This window comes from Myotis daubentonii, chromosome 3 (genome assembly GCF_963259705.1).
Source record: "Myotis daubentonii chromosome 3, mMyoDau2.1, whole genome shotgun sequence".
Lineage (NCBI taxonomy): Eukaryota > Metazoa > Chordata > Mammalia > Chiroptera > Vespertilionidae > Myotis > Myotis daubentonii.
Genome location: NC_081842.1, coordinates 99,943,742 through 99,963,272, shown reverse-complemented (window position 1 = coordinate 99,963,272; position 19,531 = coordinate 99,943,742). Strand labels below are relative to the sequence as shown.

The 19,531-nt window shown below is 37.9% G+C and overlaps 1 protein-coding gene across 7 annotated transcripts in view; it reads left to right on the top strand.

Moving 5' to 3' along the window:
- ROBO2 (roundabout guidance receptor 2) overlaps positions 1–19,531 on the top strand; it is a 690,593-nt gene that overhangs the window by 578,249 nt on the left and 92,813 nt on the right. For all 7 annotated transcript variants that reach the window (XM_059688089.1, XM_059688088.1, XM_059688085.1 and 4 more), the window contains exons 15-17: positions 7,147–7,378; positions 9,854–9,978; positions 13,552–13,723. In XM_059688089.1, the coding sequence (XP_059544072.1) occupies positions 7,147–7,378; positions 9,854–9,978; positions 13,552–13,723 (529 nt within the window). The remainder of the gene's footprint in view (positions 1–7,146; positions 7,379–9,853; positions 9,979–13,551; positions 13,724–19,531) is intronic.

The following is a 19,531-nucleotide window of genomic DNA, read 5'->3' as shown; positions in this document are numbered from 1 at the left end:
GAATAATGTTTTCGAGGCCCATTCATGTTATACCATGTATCAGTATTTTGTTCCTTTTATTTCTTAATAGCATTCCTTAATAGCATACAGATACCAGCATGTTTGTCCATTCATCAGCTGATAGACATTTGAGTTGTTTCTACTTTAGGCTATCATTAATAATGGTGTCATGAATATTTGTGTACGAGTAAACACACATTTTTATTTCTCTTGATATTTATCTAGAAGTTATTGAGTAATACGATAATGCTATGTTTAACATTGGATGAACTGCCGACATGTTTTATAAAGTGGTTATACCATTTTATGTTCCCACTAGCAATATTTTAAGATTCCAGTTTTTTCCACATCCTTGCTAATTTCTCTCATATTCTCACCAACACTTCTTATCTTCTGTCTTTTTATTATAGCTATTCTAGTGAATGATGAATGGTATATCATTGTGGCTTTCATTTGCATTTGTTTCATGACTACTGATGTTTTGAATCTTTTCATGTGTTTACTGAGCAATTATACATCTTCCTTAGAGAAATCTCTGTTTAAATGATTTGCCCATTTTTAAATTGGGTTGTTTGTCTTCTTATTACAGTCGTGTAATAATTATTTCTAGAATACAAATTGTTTATCAGATATATAATTTGTAAGCATTTTCTCCTGATCTGTAGTTTGTTTCTTACTTTCTTAATGGTATTATTGAAACACAAAATATTTAAATTTTGATGAATACTTCTTGTAAATTTAAATCAAACATCTTTATATTCTTTTAGCTGAACATCATCCAGCAGCACCAAACATGTATATATATAATTTTAATAAGTTGACATTTAAGTTTAAAAATTAATGGGTTTTAAGAAATAAATTAATATTTTAATATCTGCTAAAGTGTTCAATTTCATCCTATATAATAAAAGACTAATATGCAAATAGACCAAACCACGGAACAACTGGTTGCTGTGATGCTCACTGATCACAAGGGAGCAGACACTCAATGCAGGAGCTGCCCCCTGGTGGTCAGTGCGCTCCCACGGGGGGGAGGAGGGTGGGCACCGCTCAGCCAGAAGCCAGGCTTATGGCTGGTGAGCTCAGCCCCGGCTGGCGAGCACAGTGATGGTGGCAGGAACCTCTCCTACCTCCTTGGCAGTGCTAAGGACGTCTTGGGGACTGGCAGGTAGACACTCCCCAAGGGGTCCTGGACTACAAGAGGACACAGGCCAGGCTGAGGGAGCCCCCCTTAGTGCATAAATGTCGTACATCAGGCCTCTAGTGCAGTAATAAATGTTAACCTGCCCCTGTCATTTCAAAATACAAAATGTTTTGACCCACATAGTAGCTACTTCAGTGGAAACAACAAATACTATAAAAATAGCCATTAATCACATTAGAAAATGCTAACACTTGTGCATGTGCTTGAGTCTACATGTGTGTCTGTTTTGTGAAGAGAGAGGTAATCTTCCCTGAGCCTAAATACACTTAGTGCCAACTTCTCCTTTCTGTCAAAGATCTCTCTGTGGCAATTTCTAAAAATCCATAAAGGCATATATCAGGATAATAGAAGGGCATGCATTCTTTCAGTCTTCTGTGTTTGTGATAGACTTTGTATGTTATATAAGTAAAGGATATTTTAGTTAGACATTCCTAGAAGAGTTTTCACTTTAATTATAATCTTAATTAGAAAGTATTTATAATTATGTCTCTCTTGTTTTTTATTATTATTGTAGGAGAATGACTGTAAGTAAAAAAAATAAATAAATAAAAAAGACCAAAAAAACTGAACTACCTTTCCTCCAAGTTTCTTTGGGGAAATAATTGTCTCACCCATTCCCATTAATTTCATCAACAAAGAAAATTCAGGGGAAAAATGATTATTTTCATCAATCTTAATTTATTATATTTGAAATATAGAATACAATGAATAGAAGTCTTCCAGTGTCCTCTCAATAATAAATTCATTGAACAAATCCAATCCAACAGCCTTTTTTGAGAATCAATTTTGTACCCAATGTGTGTGTGTGTGTGTGTGTGTGTGTGCGGGGGCTATAAAAAGAGACACAAATAATGCAAATTCTTTTGTTTAATATTTTTTATTGATTTCAGAGAGGAAGGGAGAGGGAGAGAGAGATAAAAACATCAATGATGAGAGAGAATCACCAATCGGCTGCATTCTATATGCAAATTCTTAATGACAGTACACAGAAATAAGTGCCATAACAGTATATATGCTCCCTATAGACAGGTTTCAATCAAAGAGGAAGTGAATAATTCCATCCTCAAAAAACAGAAAAGATATTACCTCTCATGTACTTTTCCTTGAGAAAATATGAAGGTCTTACTTATTAGAATGGCTGAAACTTAGAGACATTAAGGCTTTTTACACTAATTTTATAATTTTATGAAAGGAAACCAATACAGACAGGTTGAATAATGTTCTAAATCCCATATATATTTATAGGTAAGAATAGCATTAGAATTTCCTTACTTCAAATCTGTTTGCAGTGTCTTCACTGTAAAGAAAAACTGTAGACAAATACATAGTGGGATATTTAATGGTGGATTTCAACATATAATCCCAAATGGGGCATTTTGTTGCTTCTTAAACCACACCATCTGATTGATCAGTCATAGTTTTGGCCCCTAAGTACAAAATTGAGTAATACTTTAACAAAAATAAAACTAAGTTTATAACATTTTAAGAGTGATTATGACTAGGATTACATTGTTTCTAATTTCATTTTTATATAATTTCACGTAGACATTCTATTTTCTGCATATAATGGTTTCTATTCTTCTGTTCCTATGAAGGCAACATAATGACCTCATCTTTTTTCCAATGGCGCAGTAGTGTGATTATCTGCCACGCCTCATCCATTTTCTGTAGCTTTGACTAGATACTAAACTCACAGGCCAAGGATATAGTTGTATTTTTAATAGCAGATTTTTACTCATTATCAATTGAAAAAAGTCTTATCTGCTCTATTGGGAGTATGGAAGGGGCTTTTTAAAGCTTCTTCTAAAATGTGGAAATTATTTGGATAAGAATCAAGGTCATTATGTTCATGAAGTCAATCACTTTAAAAGTCATTGAGTTAAAAAGAATACATCAAATCAGATCAAAACCACAGGTCAGCAGTCTGGGAGTTCGTTCAGGAAAGGGACCTGATCATAGTCATCTTTATATCCCAACAAGATTGTCATTTCCGGTTTTCATATCTCACTCCCTCATGAGCTTGACTTCTGAGAGTCTGGCTATGTTTTTAATTTCTGTTTTTTTCAGAGAAAGCATCATTTATGAAATACCCTTTCAGTAACTGTCTGTTACATGATCAACTCAATTGTTTCATACATGTTTTTATTTTAAAAAAGAAAATGTTTAATATATCACAGAGTATTGCTCCCCATGAGATAGGCATGTAGTTGAGAGGTAAATGTAGCGAAATAAAGCCCAACAGGGGGTGAGGTTGGTTATCAAAGGAATTACGACCAACTATTTCATTTCAATGTCCTATTTTCAACTTCCTAAATGTGCATGCCTTTTTAAAATTATTACATTGTTTGAGTTACATATGTGTTGGGCTTAAGGGGGCAACTATATTCCCCAGCCCAAGTGTTTAGATTTGGAGCCAAATGAGAAGGTATCTATAATAGGTGTCAGGATTCATTTACCAAACATACATGACATTTGTACTAAAAACAAACAAACAAACAAAAAACACATGCCCCAAAGGCTAATCTTGAAACAGCAATAGTTAGCAAATGCTACATTCTAAAAATGACTATTTTTATAATGAGGGTAGGCATAAATGATAAGAAAATGGCTGTTTCACAAAGAAATGGCAATAATTATTACATTTAAAAATATTTATTCTGGTGTGTGTGTGTGTGTGTGTGTGTGTGTATGTGTGTGTGTGTGTGTGTGTGTGTGTTGCTTCAAGGACATACAGAATCACAGGCTCATTGTCTTTAAATATTACAGCTACAGGAGGTGAAGGAGTGCCCTGGAGAACCAGGCTCAGATTCAGCTAAGTCCAGACCAGTCACTTAGCACACCAAGCCCACCTAATAAAATTTGTTTTGACTTTTGAGTTTAAGTGGATTTTTTTTATATTGAAAAGATAGATATTAAGCATCTTACTTGAACATTTTAATGCAAGTGATGATATGAGGGACACATGTGGACACCTGTTTTTTAGTATATTGTTTACTTAACAATGATGCTTTATCATTGTGCATCTTTAAAACTTGCAAGTGTTTTAACTTATAGTAGTCCTTTAATTGTGTCTGTGCCCTTGTAACATGAGTGTTATTTGAACAAATTAAGTAACCTGAGACTCAGAAAGTTTGAGGCTAAGCTATAACTCAACTGAGACTGAACCTCTCTTCATCATTTCACTTTTTCCTTAAGACAACTCTTCTTTTACTCATATTTCAGAAAATACCAAATTTTAAAATTTTATCAACCCATGGAATTGTGTCCAGACTCATAATCAGAATGGTAATAAAATTAGTAACAAGCATATGATTTAACTTGAAAATTACCACCTGTCAAAATGTGCTTCAGAAGTCAATAGCGTAGAATGCATAGCCAATAAAAATCCCACCTAGTTTTTTTAAAGGAAGTATTCAGCATTTTCATTTTTGCTTCCACCTGTAACAACAATTTTTTCCAGAACAGAATGTATTGCAACTGCACATAATCCAGTTAGACTATTTAGTTATTAAGTGGGTCATTAGAAAATGCTGGTTGAAGGCATGTACACTGAAGTGAGGAAGGCAATGTTGTATAGTAAACATTAACTTCATAAACTCCCTAAAACACTTAATTAATGAAAACCAAACATGGATAAAACCAATTTACCCTGATTTACAGGCTCCCTTCATCTGGAAACAGCTGCTTAATGCGCTTCTTAAAAACACAGCTTGCTTCTTTCAGTATTAACAAGCTATTATTGTGAGTTATGTCTTTCTTTCAGTATATAAATTCACTTAAAGTGAATGCAGAGAATTTTATAAAATGCAAGTTTAATGTTGTTTTAACATATGCTGTGGTGATATTTTGGAACACTGACAGTTTTGATGAAGGGTATCTCTCTGTGGCTCTCATAAATTTAACTTTTGGCTTTTTAGTTGCCTTGTTTTTTAATGTCAGAACAACTTCTGCTTTTCAAAAATATATGTCCATTGGTGTAAACACAAACTCGTGGCATGTCTGAGGATTCAAAGACTATGGCTTTGGCATCAGAACTGGGCTGACTTTTTCATAACATAACCTCACACAAGAGTAGCACTAATATCAGAAACTTATTGAGGGTTAGAAAGCTGTCGGGTGGATAAAAGAATTCTTATTCGATTAGACTTATCTGTGAAACTGGAGTTAGCTATACATAGTAACACACATGCTAACTTTCACCAACTTCATGTGTTTTTCTAACTTGGACATTTTAAATACAGAAAAAACTGTTCCTTTGTTCTATGGTATTTTAACTGTGATTCTGTAAATTTTTTTGAATGCTGCAACTCAAGAGGTTAGATTTTAATACATGAAAGAATAACATTTGTTTATAACATGTTCGCAGTTGAATAAATAAATTTTAACAAGCTGAAATAACCATTTTTATCATTACATATTCTATTTCCTTTCTCCTCAAACTTCATAAAATGAGGTCTTCCACCTCTTCTCCATTAAATTTTACACTTCCTTTGACTGTGAAATATGTCAAGTGAAAGGACTTTTAGAATATGACTAGCAAACTATAATGTATGAAATGTTAATTGGAGAAGGTGCTATGGTATTTATATTTCTCAAGCATTTCTAGAAACATGGTAAGACATTAAAAAAAGCTAAAAGTCATCTTCTCCCTGAAAATGAAAAAAAATGGTAGTAGTCCAGTAAAGATTGTTTCATAAATGTATAAAGATAATATGTTTCATTTTTAGATTAAATTTTTATGTATTTGGTTTTATGTAATTATTATGAGTGAACTTATTTTTTAAATTTCTATTTGATGTCAGTTTTGAGATTCAAAATCTCAGATTTTCAAGAACAGCTGTTTATCCTCATTTAAGAATGAAAGGATCAAGAAAGTTGTCAAATTGTGTCAGTAGTGGGACTATTGGCAAATTAATAAAAGTCTTTAATATCTGTTGAGGGCTATAAACTGTTTTATCCACTTAGAACAGATTCCCTAGCAACATAACTTTTGGACTCTCACATGCTTCGCCCATCAACAGGAATTGGACACGTGCCGATCCTGCTCTTCCACTGGAGAGATCCCACTGTCCTCATAGATCTTACACTCCTTCAGTGAAAGTTCACCTTCTCTTCCTGATCCGGCCAAATTCTTCTCCACTCCAGGCTTTCTTAGCTCCTTGTACATCTCAATCATAGCATGTGTTTATGTCTGTTTGTTATTACTATGACTGGACATTGTTTGGGTGATCATTAGACAATTCCCATCTTCAGCTTGGGCTCTAAGCACTATGAAGTCAGGGACTGGCTCCTTTCATTCTCTTTTTATCCCTACATTTTCATATGCTTTTTTCTTTATTGATTAAGATATTACATATGTGTTTTTACCCCCCACCCCCTCTCATGACCCTTTGTGTCTGTGTCCATTGATTAGGCTTATATGCATGCATACAAGTCCCTACATTTTAGCAAAATTCCTGATGCTTATTAGTAGGAACTCAAAAACCGGTTTTGATTAAGTGAAGGTGTTAGTGAATGGACAGAAATGAGAATGAAAATCTCTAGCAAACTATATATGCAACCACAAAGACAGGAATTCTTGAATATAGAAAAAGGACAAACAGACAAGGAATGGAGCTACAAAAATTGGCAGGTCTAGGTCTTGACAGGACTTTGTGTTAATCCAAAGAATTTGAATTACATAGTATCTTGGATACCATGAAATATTTTAAACAGGATAGAGAGTTGTTCCACTCTTCATTTTTGAAATAATAACTTAGGAACAATGTGAAGTCAGATTTAGAAGAGGGTATAAGATGCTGGGATGTGAGCTAGAATGCTGTGACAACGTCTGATGATAGCTGATGAGGACAGAAACAGGGACAAGAGAAATGAGGATGGAGCCACTGTTGTGCCTAAATTACTTCCCTTCGGTTTCAAAAGCTTTTTGCTTTGTTTTTCAGGTGGATCGGCAGCCCCAGTTTATTCAAGGCTACCGTGTGATGTATCGCCAGACCTCGGGCCTGCAGGCCACACCAACATGGCAGAATTTAGATGCTAAAGTCGCAAATGAGCGAAATGCTGTCCTAGTCAATCTGAAAAAGGGGGTAACTTATGAAATTAAAGTTCGACCTTACTTCAATGAGTTCCAAGGAATGGATAGTGAATCCAAAACAGTTCGTACTACCGAAGAAGGTCAGTATTCAGATCCCTAACATGAAACTAACTTAGAGCATAATGAAACCAAATTCTGTTGAAGTTGTAGTTTATCATCTTTCTTAGAAGAGGAGCAAGAGGGATGCTAAAAGTGAATCCAGGAAGGAGTATTTTTCTCTTTTTGTTCTGAAAATTCCATAAAATCTGACAACTCAAAAAAAAAAAAAGACATTCAAAAATTTGTAAACATTTGTCCCAAATCTTCTTTGTCAGTACATTGGAACTTGATTATAATATTTCCCCATATTTTTTCCCATGGATTAGGCTCACTTGGCTTCATCAAAACAGGCTACTGGAAACTCAAGAGCACAGGCTGTTCATTGCCATGCCTCTTAGAATGACATTTTCTTCTTGAAGTCTTCTTCCCTGTGGCCTCTGCTGATCTGACTCATAATTTCTAATTTAGAATGCCACACGCATGTTTGCAATAGTTTTCTTCTTACAGTTGTTTTCTCCCTTCCCCATTTTGGAACTTTTCTTGCCTGCACTTTAAAGTTAACCTGTGAGAGACATAAATAAATGTAGGTCTCAGCAAGTCCATTTACTAGTGTCTTCTTTATTTAACTACATGCTTAAAATAAATTCTATCATAATACTAAAAAAAAGTCAGATGCCAAGTAAAATAAATTTCCTCCCTTTTCTGTTTTGTACTAATTTTATGTATATGCTCCATTAAAAAACAAAGCCTTTTTTTCTAAACATACTTTATATAAATTAATATACTAAACTCAAGAAAATGTATATAGGTTGTTCATGCTAACGTGTAAATGCTCATTTGTCTAAAGAGCTTTTCAAGTATGCATGACATAATAAGCAACACAATGAAAAGGTTATCTTGATATTGGTTTGCAGTGCGATACACTGACAGGCATAAGTGCAGGTTTTTAAAGGCATCACTAATATATGTTTAGGATATGTAAAGAAAAAATTACTAAAAATTAATAATAGAGTCATCACCATTACATTTTACTTAGGTTGAATAGGTATGGTACGAACAAGTGGGATAACTCAATACAGAATCCCATGTTGAAGTATACTTCCAAAATCAATTCCCCTGCACTGAGACTTTTCCCCTGGATTAGACATTTGTCACCTTCGCAGTATGTTCATCTCCGATTTCAGAGACCTTGTGAAGGTAACAAATGGAACTCGCTAGCCTGTGCCTGGGAATGATGAGTGGTGATTTGGGTCCTTTCACATCCATAGAGAGAAGCTGGGCACAGGAATCACTGCCCTGTAAGGAAGCAGGCGTGGTGTTCTCTCCCCGTCAGCAGAAAGGCCAACGAAAAACTAGCTCTCAGAAGTTATTTTTCAATACAGTCTACTTAATAACGACAAAACTGGTAGACAGTGGTGGGATTTATGTCATCGTGCCACATTTCAGAGCATTATGGTCACACAGAGGAATAATAAAGGGTGGTATTGTGGTATGTGTGTGTCCTGCTTCTGAATGTAAATATGACCAAACTTACCAAACATGGGAGACTTTATAGACAGGCTTTAAAATGTATTTTGCAATTCAATTGTATATATTTTCAAAGGGCTAAACCATGTAGAGTTATGAAAGCATTGACCCTTTTCCATAATAATCCTTTGAATTTTGTTTTAACTGTAAGGATTTTTATATTGATTTTTCTTTATTTGGTTTAAACTCAGAGATTCACTGAGAATTCATGCTTTCCATCAGAATTAGTATTTGATACCTCTCAGATACACTGTATGGGACACTGCAGTATAAAATCAGAAATTCTTTTCACTAGCCTTTTCTCAGTGGGATTACAAAGAAACTATAAAGGAAGCAAATGGAAGAAGTTAAAATGTGTCCATGAGACATTTGACCCAATATGAACTGTTTTCATTTCTATCTTCAGAGTTCCTTGCCCATCAATATAAAATAAGTCTGAAATCTTAAATTATGAGTCAATTTAGAGCAGTAAATTATTTTTCCCAATATGAAAATACAAGTATTTTCCATTTGTTGGCATAATTTATAACTGTATCTGTTTTTGTTAATTAAAATCAAACTAAAATAAATAGGTTGTCAATAATGCCATCACTCAGAGATAATGATTAATAAAATTTTAGATCAAAGTTTTAAAATTAGACATACCTGTGTTCAAATTCTACCCTGTTGCTTTTACCTTCTGAGGTTATTGTGAGAATTAAATCTGACACTTAGCTCTGTGCTGGGTATATAGAAAATACTCATCAGAATGTTAGCTGTTACATTTATTGTTCGGTACATAGTACTACAGCTATTGTATTTGCTTTAAATCCATCCATTATATTTAAAATATATTTTATAAAAACTGTCACTCTTGAATACTATATGCACAGTTAAAATACTGGAAACCAGAATCTCCTGCTTCTTGTCTTCAGATTTGTATTCTGCAAGCACCATTAATGCACACCAAGACTTACAGTTTGTGTTTATTTTAATTGCTTCTTCTACAGCCCCAAGTGCTCCTCCACAATCTGTCACTGTGCTGACAGTTGGAAGCCACAACAGCACAAGTATTAGTGTTTCCTGGGATCCTCCTCCTCCAGATCATCAGAATGGAATCATTCAAGAATACAAGGTAGGGCCTGCATGAAGGAAGGTTCACAGAGCAGGCTCCCAGGGGAGTCTCAAGAGCACAAGAATGAGGCACATCTTCAGTGTCCCTCTTTTTGAATTTGAATGTAAATTAATATTTACATACTAGAAGCCAGGTGCACTAAATTCGTGCGTGGTGAGGGGGTCCCCTCAGCCCAGCCTGGACCCTCTCCAATCCTGGACCCCTAGGGAATGTCTAACTGCCGGTTTAAACTGGCAGTCAGACATCCCTCTCACATTCCGGGACTGCTGGCTCCTAACTGCTCACCTGCCTGCCTGCCTGGTCGCCCCTTACTGCCCCCCTGCTGGCCTGGGCACCCCTAACTGCCCTCCCCTGCCGGCCTGGTTTCCCCCAACTGCCCCCTCTGCTAGCCTGGTCACTCCACACAGCCTGCTGTTCAGTCGTTTGGTCATCCCTCACTAACCCCCCAGTTGGCCTGGTAGCCCCACACAACCTGCTGTTTGGTCATCCATCTGGTTGTTTCGGTAATGACAGCCCGTGGCTTTTTATAATTGGGATTTGAGTGACAGGTAAAACAGTGGTTCTCAACCTTCCTAATGCCGCGACCCTTTAATACAGTTCCTCATGTGTGGTGACCCCCCAATCATAAAATTATTTTCGTTGCTACTTCATAACTGTAATTTTGCTACTGTTATGAATCATAATGTAAATATCTGATATGCAGGATGTATTTTCATTGTTACAAATTGAACATAATTAAAGCATAGTGATTAATCACAAAAACAATATGTAATTATATATGTGTTTTCTGATGGTCTTAGGCGACCCCTGTGTAAAGGTTGTTCGACCCCCAAAGGGGTCGCGACCCACAGGTTGAGAACCGCTGAGATAAAACAACAAATGGATAGGGGATTAGAACCTAAACCTAAAGTCACAGATAACACAAACTCAGTTGCACAAGTAAACCATAATGGTGGAGCAGGGTTTTTTTCTGATTAGATTGTTGTGTAACACACCTTATAGCCGAATTTTTAAATCGTGTTCTCAGAAAAAGATGCTTCCGAGGTTTAGGGTCGTGAGGTGTAAATAGGAGGGTGGGCAGCACCAACTCCCACTCTGCTTTTATCTGCTTTTGTTAATGTACTGAAATCTTGCAAAATATATCATTCAAAAATGAAAGCCATTAAATATATTTTGCAAAAACCATGTTACGAACAAATGGCTGATTATCTTATTTTTCAGCTGAACTTTTTGCTATTTAGAAACAGTATATATCTATTGTTTCTTCATCATTATTTGATGTTTAAGAGCCACAGGATATATAACTGAGAAATAAGATTCTGATTAGGTAATGTAATTAAACCACATTAAAACTTGCAAAAATTCTAAAACTATAATTTTTATTATTAGTAAATATTTACATAATTCTGACAACAATAACTAGACAGTTCTATTAGGATGGAAAACTAGACACCCTATTTGACCCCAGAATTTAATATATGGCATGTGAAATTAAGCTGAATTATTTCACACAAAACATTGCAGATTGAATTTATTTCTAAGAAAAAATTATAAACTTAAAATATAATTTTTAAATTAATGGTTAACTTACTGAAACAAATGGGAAGAATGTTCATAAGCACTTAAAATTATTCCCATTACATTATAAAAACACAGGCATAAGAAATATGGGAATAATGTGCTTTCAAATAGGAAAATTATACAGATTTTAAAGGTTTTTAAGTGTTAGGACACATTGTTTTAAGACCAACAAAAATCTACTATGGTGTGTGCGTGTGTGTGTGTGTGTGTGTGTGTGTGTGACTTTTAATAAGGTTAGCATTTTACTATTGTATAACCTGAGACTAAATATCCTAAAGTTGCATCTACTTAAAAATTGATTTTTTTACAACATGAAAAATTGTGTCACAAATTATAAGCTTTCTCAATTATATGAGATTGCAATATTTTGGTGACAATATATATTTAGGTCAGGACTAAATATTCTTCCAAAGTAACACAGGTATCATAGTGTAAATCAAAAAATATATACAATTCACAAATATTGTTTTAAAGAATTAGCTTCAGGAAATTTACCTATGTCAGAAATAAACCTTTTATGTTCTTTATGTATCTAGATTATAAAATATTATATAATAAGTATACAAATATATAGAAAGAGCACATTTCTATTTATAACACTTTGCACAGTAACAGATTTCCATATCCAAGAAGAATGTATGCCTTAAAATTATATTATTACTAGAAGTAAAAGTCCAGCATTCATCACATTAGTATTTAAAGACTTCCCAACACTTTGTTCTCATGCATATGTACGTGTGTGTGAATATATTGATCAATATTAAGATTTATTACTGTCAATGTAAATATTCACTTTAATTTCATCTCAGTCAATACCTATAACTTAAGTCAATTAATCTTGTTAGCTACTTCTATGTAAGTTAATATTTTCTTAAATGAAATATAAATTACTTAGATGTGCACCTACGTACTTTGAATATTACAACTCAGAATCATCATATTTTAATAGATTATATGTATAATAAATCTTGAAAAGTAAATTAAGAAGAGGAATTTATGTTTTAATCCCTATGCACATGCTCAACCAGGGACCACTGTCTACAGGCATTAAGGAAATTATTGTGTTATGAGAATTCAATGTTGATTATTGGTTATAAAGGAACATGGCAGAGTTTCAGCTTTCCTTATTGTTCTTTCCTTAATACACACATACACACAAAAACACACACTGTATAAGTTAGGCTTTAAAAATATCAATAATGAATTCTATATAATAAAGAGCTAATATGCAAATCGTTGTCACACCCTCACACTATAATGCTGTAATGGCTCAGACATTCAACACTGGGGAGAGAGGAATGGAGACTAGTCAGGCACAAATGAGCTCATGAGAGAGGAATGGGGACCAGCCAGGCTGTGGCCCGAGAGAGAGAGACAAGCTGCCTGCCCTGTGGTCCTGGGCCCCAGCAGCTGGGGCTGCAGCCTGGGAGAGGGACAAGCCACCCACCCCACAGTCCTGAGGGCCACCGCCTGTGGCTGCAGCTGCCCCAGGCAAAGCTGGCCCGGGTCCTGGGTGCCTGTGGCCGGCCAGAGGGAGGGAAGCCCAGGTCCCAGGTGCCTGCGACCAGCGGATGGAGGGAATCCTGGGTCCCGGGTGTGGGGCAAGGCAGAAGTTATTAGGGATGAACAGGCCAGCAGGGGGCAGTTAGGGGTGATCAGGCTGATAGGGGAGAAATCAGGGTTGATCAGGCAGGCAAGCAGAGGTGGTTAGGAATGATTAGGCAGGCAGACAGATGAGCGGTTAGGATCCAGTGGTCCCGGATTGCGAGAGGCAGTTGGACATCCCCTGAGGGGTGTTGGATTAGAGAGGGTGCAGGCTGGGCTGAGGGACCCCCCGCCCCCGTGTACCAATTTTGTGCACTGGGCCTCTAGTACTTCTATAAGCCTAGGAAGTAGTTGATCACTACTAAATATATTTGATCTACTATATTGATCTAATTATGAGAAAGGATAAGTCTATCTTCTTTTGTTATTCACTTTACATTTCTGTAGATCTGGTGTCTGGGAAATGAAACACGATTTCATATCAACAAAAGTGTGGATGCAGCCATTCGATCTGTAATAATTGGAGGATTATTCCCAGGTATTCAATACCGGGTAGAAGTTGCAGCAAGTACCAGTGCAGGGGTTGGAGTAAAAAGTGAACCACAACCAATAATAATCGGTGAGTACCAACCTATGTAGTCTGTGGATAATTAGTTAGCTGGTGGCACGTAGATTATTTTTTGAATCTCCTTCCTGAGAGTGGATATGCAGTAATGAATGAGAGGCTACACACATCATACAGGCAAATGGGTTAACTGACTAGAGTTTCTTACAAAAATGATTAGCCATTGCTCATACTGTTAAGACTCCCATAAACTTCTTAAAATTATAATTACTGAGTTTAACTGGTGAAAGTTTGTTTGAAAATTATTTTTAATCAATAGTTTCATTAGTAATGTTGATACCAATCTATGTATATATAAATCCTAAGTGACTGGTCGACTGGTCGCTATGACACGCACTGACCACCAGGGGGCAGACGCTCAATGCAGGAGTTGCTCCCTAGTGGTCAGTGGACTCACACAGCAAGAGTGCCACTCACCTGACCAATTGCCAGCGCCAGACGCTGGGCTCATGGCTGGTGAGCGCAGGTGGCATGAGCCTCTCCCACCTCCATGGCAACGCTACTGAGCGGCAGCAGGAGGCAACAGCAGGCACAGCAGGGCCGAGATGAGTGGGAACGGCTTGGTGCCCAGCCTGGGCTCATGCTCCTACCTGGCTGCCTGCCGCTTCACACTCTACTACATCCCCCGAGAGGTCCCAGATTGTGAGAGGGTATAGGCCAGGCTAAGGGACCCCATCAGTGCATGAATCTGTGCACTGGGCCTCTAGTGAAATATAATAAGAAATGAGGCACTTATGGAAGAAAGTGCTTTCTCTTAGCCAAAAAAAAAAAAAAAGTCAAAATTTAACGAGAGACAGCCAAAATATACTTTGTAATCTATATATACTATCCTGAAGAAGAAATCCCTATTAAATCTACTATCATTATTACAGAAAATTGTTACCAATCACTATGGATATGTTTGCCTGTTCTTAAAATATATATAAATGGAATGGTACAGAACATAACATTTTGCATCTGGCTTCTTTCACTAAACATAATGTCATATATGTATATATATATATATATATATATATATATATATATATATATATATCAATTAATATGTTTTAATTCTGAGCAGTATTAATTTGTGTGAATATATCATATATTATTTGTTTTCTCTTCAGAAAATGAACATTCTTGTGTAAGCTATGTTGAGAACACTTTTTTTTTTATTTCTTTGAGAGAAATAACTAAAGTGGAATGTCTGGGTAACAGGATTGAAGTACTTTGATTTTATAAAAGACTTTACACAATTTTTTCCAAATTGCATACTTTTATAGAATCACTAGCAAAGAATATTATTTCCAATATTACCATATTGTACCAACATGTGATTTTGCCAGTCTGTAATTTTAGCCATTCCTGTGAGTGTCCAAAGTACTCACTTCAGTTTTCTTTGATGACTAAAAATGGTGAGCAAGTTTACATGTGCATATTAGACATTCACATTTTTTTTTGTAAAATGTCTAAATCTTAAACTTTTTAAAAGTATGTTGTTTGCCACCTGCTACTGATATAACCACTCCGTATACAAAATCTTTGTCATGTATTTGTATTGCAAATACTTTTTTGTTTATGACTTCTCTATTCATTTTTTAAATAATCTTTTGATGAGCAAGTTTTAAATTTTAGTGAATTACAGTTGATCAAGCTAATTTTTTATGTTTAGTGCTTCCTAGGAAATTGTGTCCTGCCTCTAGATAGTGAAGATATTTTCTTATATTTTCTTCTACAAGCTTTATAATTTTAACTTTTATGCTTAAGTATATAATTTCTCTTCAAGTAATTACATGTGGTGTGAGGGTTGAGGCTTATTTATTTCCAAGTATATATCAAATTGCATTGGCATCATTTATTAACTTGCCTTTCCCCAGTTAACCATATATGTATGGATCCATTCCTGGATTCCCTGTGCTGTTCCATGTCTTTATTATATATCTGTCCATCTGCCAAACCACTGTTTTGATTACTGTAGCTTATAGAAAGTCATGAGATCCGGTAATGTGAACGCTCCATTACTTTCTCCTGCAAAATTGTTTTGGCAGAAGAACTGTTTCAAAGCATCTTGTCAGTTTCTACACAATATTGTTGGAATTGTTTCTTAAAAACACAGTGAATCTATACATTAAATTGGAGAGATTAAACTTTTTTTATTGTTGAGAGATTAAGCATTTAAATAGTGAGTCATTCTCTCCAAAAATATGATGTATCTCTTTATCATTTACCTTTAATTTCTCTCAACAATATTTTGTCATTTTCAGAGTATGGTTGTGTTAAACTTTTTTTCTGAGTATTTGATTATTTTTACACTAATTGGGTTCATAAAATTTTCTCAACTATTCTATATAATATATAAATTTAATTTAATATGTTGTTCTGTTATCACTTTATTAACTTCACTCATTTACTTTAATAGTTATGAACTACTTCTTATGCATATATTTGAAAAATCATCTGTTTTTTTTTCTCCTTATTTATGTTAATATGGTTAATTCTATTGACTGGTTTCAAAGATAAACTTTGCTTTGCAAACCCCAATTCATCAGGATATATGATGCTTTTTACATATATTACTTAATCTGATTTGCTAATATTTTATAAAGAACTAGAGAGCCTGTGCATGAAATTTGTGCACTGGGGGATGGGGTTGGGGGAGGGTCCCTTAGCCTGGCCTGTGCCCTCTCACAGTCCAGGATCCCTCTCACAGTCTGGGACGCCTTGCTCCTTACCACCTGCCAGCTCACTGTTCCTTATCTCTTGGCTCACTGGTCCTTCGCGCTACCACAGAGGTGGGAGAGGCTCCTGCCACTGCCCCTGCCCTAGCCAGCTGTGAACCCGGCTCCTGGCTGAGCAGCGCTTTCCCTGTGGGAGTGCACTGACCACAGGGACCTCTCTCGTGTTGAGCGTCTGCCCCTTGGTGGTTAAGTGCACATCATAGCAACCAGTCCTTCCGCTGGTCCTTCTGCAGTTCGGTTGATTTGCATATTAGGCTTTTAATATATAGGATTTGTGTGAGCTCTTATATATTAAAGATACTAAGTATTTATCAAATATTTGCTACAAATACATTTTTTCCAGTCTGTCTTTTAAAATCTAGGATCATTAGCATTTTCCCCTGTAGCTACATGGATTCCTTTAGATGCCTGTTTTCTTCCTCTTTGGAATTCTATGTTATTTTTATTGCTATAATTTCTTTTTTTAAAAGAGTCTCTTAATCTCGTTGAGTTATATTTTCTTCTAGTTTGCAGCCATGGGACCATAATGGCTTCACCTCTAACTTTATTTTTTACAATGTGTTTTCATTTATTTGAGAGAGAGAGAGAGGAAGAAAGAGAGAAAGATTGAGCCCACAATCGGGGCATGTGCCCAGACAGGGAACCTAACCAGCAACCTACTGGTATACAGGACAGACATCCAGGCCCTGGCTTCAGGCTTTTTACTCTTTGTTGTCAATGCTTATTGGAGTCAAAGGTCCTTCACAGGTGGTTTATTATGCTAATGAGCTCACAGTTTCTGAAAGAGGCTGAGGATTCTCCTTCAGGGTTTTCACAGGACAGTGGCACCTCGCAGAACCCCTACTCCTAGAAGACTCGCCTTTCAACAGTAATAACAGAACAGCTGACACTGAATGGCCACTTAAAACAGGCCCCAGCACTCTTCTAAGCGCTTCTTCACCTGGTGACCTGGTTTGATCAACAACCCCAGGAGGCCGGCACTATTATTCCCAGCTTTCAGATGAGAAAACAAAGGTGCCGAGTGATTAAGTGATTTGCCAAAGTGCAGGGCAGAGCTGGGAGGCACACGGAGTGGGGGCTGCTGGGGAACAGATGTGCACACAGATGACGCAGGGATTCCCAGCGTGAGTGACAACTGAGGCAGGACAGGACAGTGCCGGGAAGAGAGGGAAGGCAGCAGTATTGCCCCGGAGACCCAGGGAGCACATGCTGGGACCCAGCTGGACTCCTGACCCTCAGGGGTTTCATATTGCAGAGCCATCTTGCCTGCGAATCCGGAATCCGAGTTCTCCCAGGGACCCCAGGACACGGAGCAGGCAGTTTCTACACCTGCCTACACTGCTAGTTAAACACGGGTTCGTATGCCCAAGGAGGGCAGGGGCAGATAATCACAGTGGCAAAGTAAGGCTTAGTACCTGTCAAGCACCGGGCTGAGAGCCTTATGTGCACAATCTCATGCACACCTGTAACATTCCACTGAGGCTGGTACTGTTATCATACCCATTTTTTAGATGAAGAAACCGAGGCTCAGAGAGGTTACACAGGTCTAACTGGCGGAGTCTGTGTGACTCCAAAGTCACCATGCCCCTCTGCTACCCCCAACCCTTGGGTGGGTGGCGTTGCTAAGTCCAGCTTTTCTCTCCCTCTTGCTCTGGGACACCCGATGATCAGCAGGGCTGAGCAGAGGAGGAGAGACAGGGCTACGAGGGACCCAACAGGGGACCTGGCCATTATTTCTCTAGAGCTCAGCGATAAAGTATCAATAAAGAAAAAGACTTGCCGTTTCCAGGCTGTTCTATTGTATCTTCTTCCCACTAATGGAAACTGGTATGCCATGGGCAATGAGAGCCTGTGGGCCGGGGGAAAGGGACCAAGAGGTTGGCCATTCTCCCCCTCGCTGGCCTTGCCCTTGGCGTTGGTCGACCTCTGAGTGTGGGGTGATTGGGGGCGGGGCCTTGGCCCGGCACCTTTGCATGCCCCGGCCCCCCAGGGTTCCCCCAGTTTCCCATTGGCCATTAGGGATGGGAGCCTGAAGGCCAGGGGGAGGGACTGAGAGGTCATAGAGGTATGCCTTTCCCACACTCTGGGGGTGGGGAGTGGGGGGGGGGGGCTTGCAGGGCAGAGGCCTTGGCCTGGCATGGCCCGTGTCCCCTGCCATCCACCCCTGGCTCCCCATTCTCCATGGGGGATGGGAGCTGCTGGCTAGGGAAGGGACCAAGAGGGGGAGTGGTCGTTCTCGCTGCCACACCCCAGTGTCCCGGTGCCCACTGTTAGGTCGTCCAAATGGTCCTGACACCCTTAGGCTATTATTAGTATAGATTTTGTATCTAGTCATGAGGGGCATTGATTTGTAGTTTTCTTTGTAAGGATTTGGAATCAGGGTTGTTAGCTGTATGAAATAGGTTGAGATTTATTCCTTTCTCTTCTATATTTTGTAAGAGTTTTTTCAGGCCTTGTATTATTTCTTCCTTAAGCACTTCTTAGAATTCAGCAATTATATCTGTTCCTGGAGTTTTCTTTATTTTTAGAAATTTAAACTTAATTCGAATTTTTGTTTCTTCTATGTTGGTTGTGGTAAATAGATTTTTGGTTTTTGCTCACTAATAAATCTGTCTTATCCATCTAAGTTTTGAAATTTATTAGCATACTAGTGGCCCGGTGCATGAAATTCATGCATGGGGGAGGGGTTTTTCTTCAGCCCAGCCTGCACCCTCTCCAATCTGGGACCCTTCGAAGGATGTCTTACTGCCAGTTTACAGCTATTGGGCCTAAACCAGCAGTCAGACATCCCTCTCAGAATCCGGGACTACTGGCTCCTAACCACTCACCTGCCTGTCTGCCTGATTGCTCCTAACCACTTTGCCTGCCAGCCTGCTCTCCCTCAACTGCGCCCCACCACCGGCCTGCTTGCCCCCAAATGCCCCCCACCAGCCTGATTACCCCCAACTTCCCCCCCTGCTGGCCTGCTCACCCCTACCTTTCCTCCCCTCCCACTGGCCTGGTCACCCCCAACTGCCCCCCTGCTGGCCTGCTCACTCCAAACTTCCCCCCACGGTCCTGATCACCTCCAACTGACCCCCAC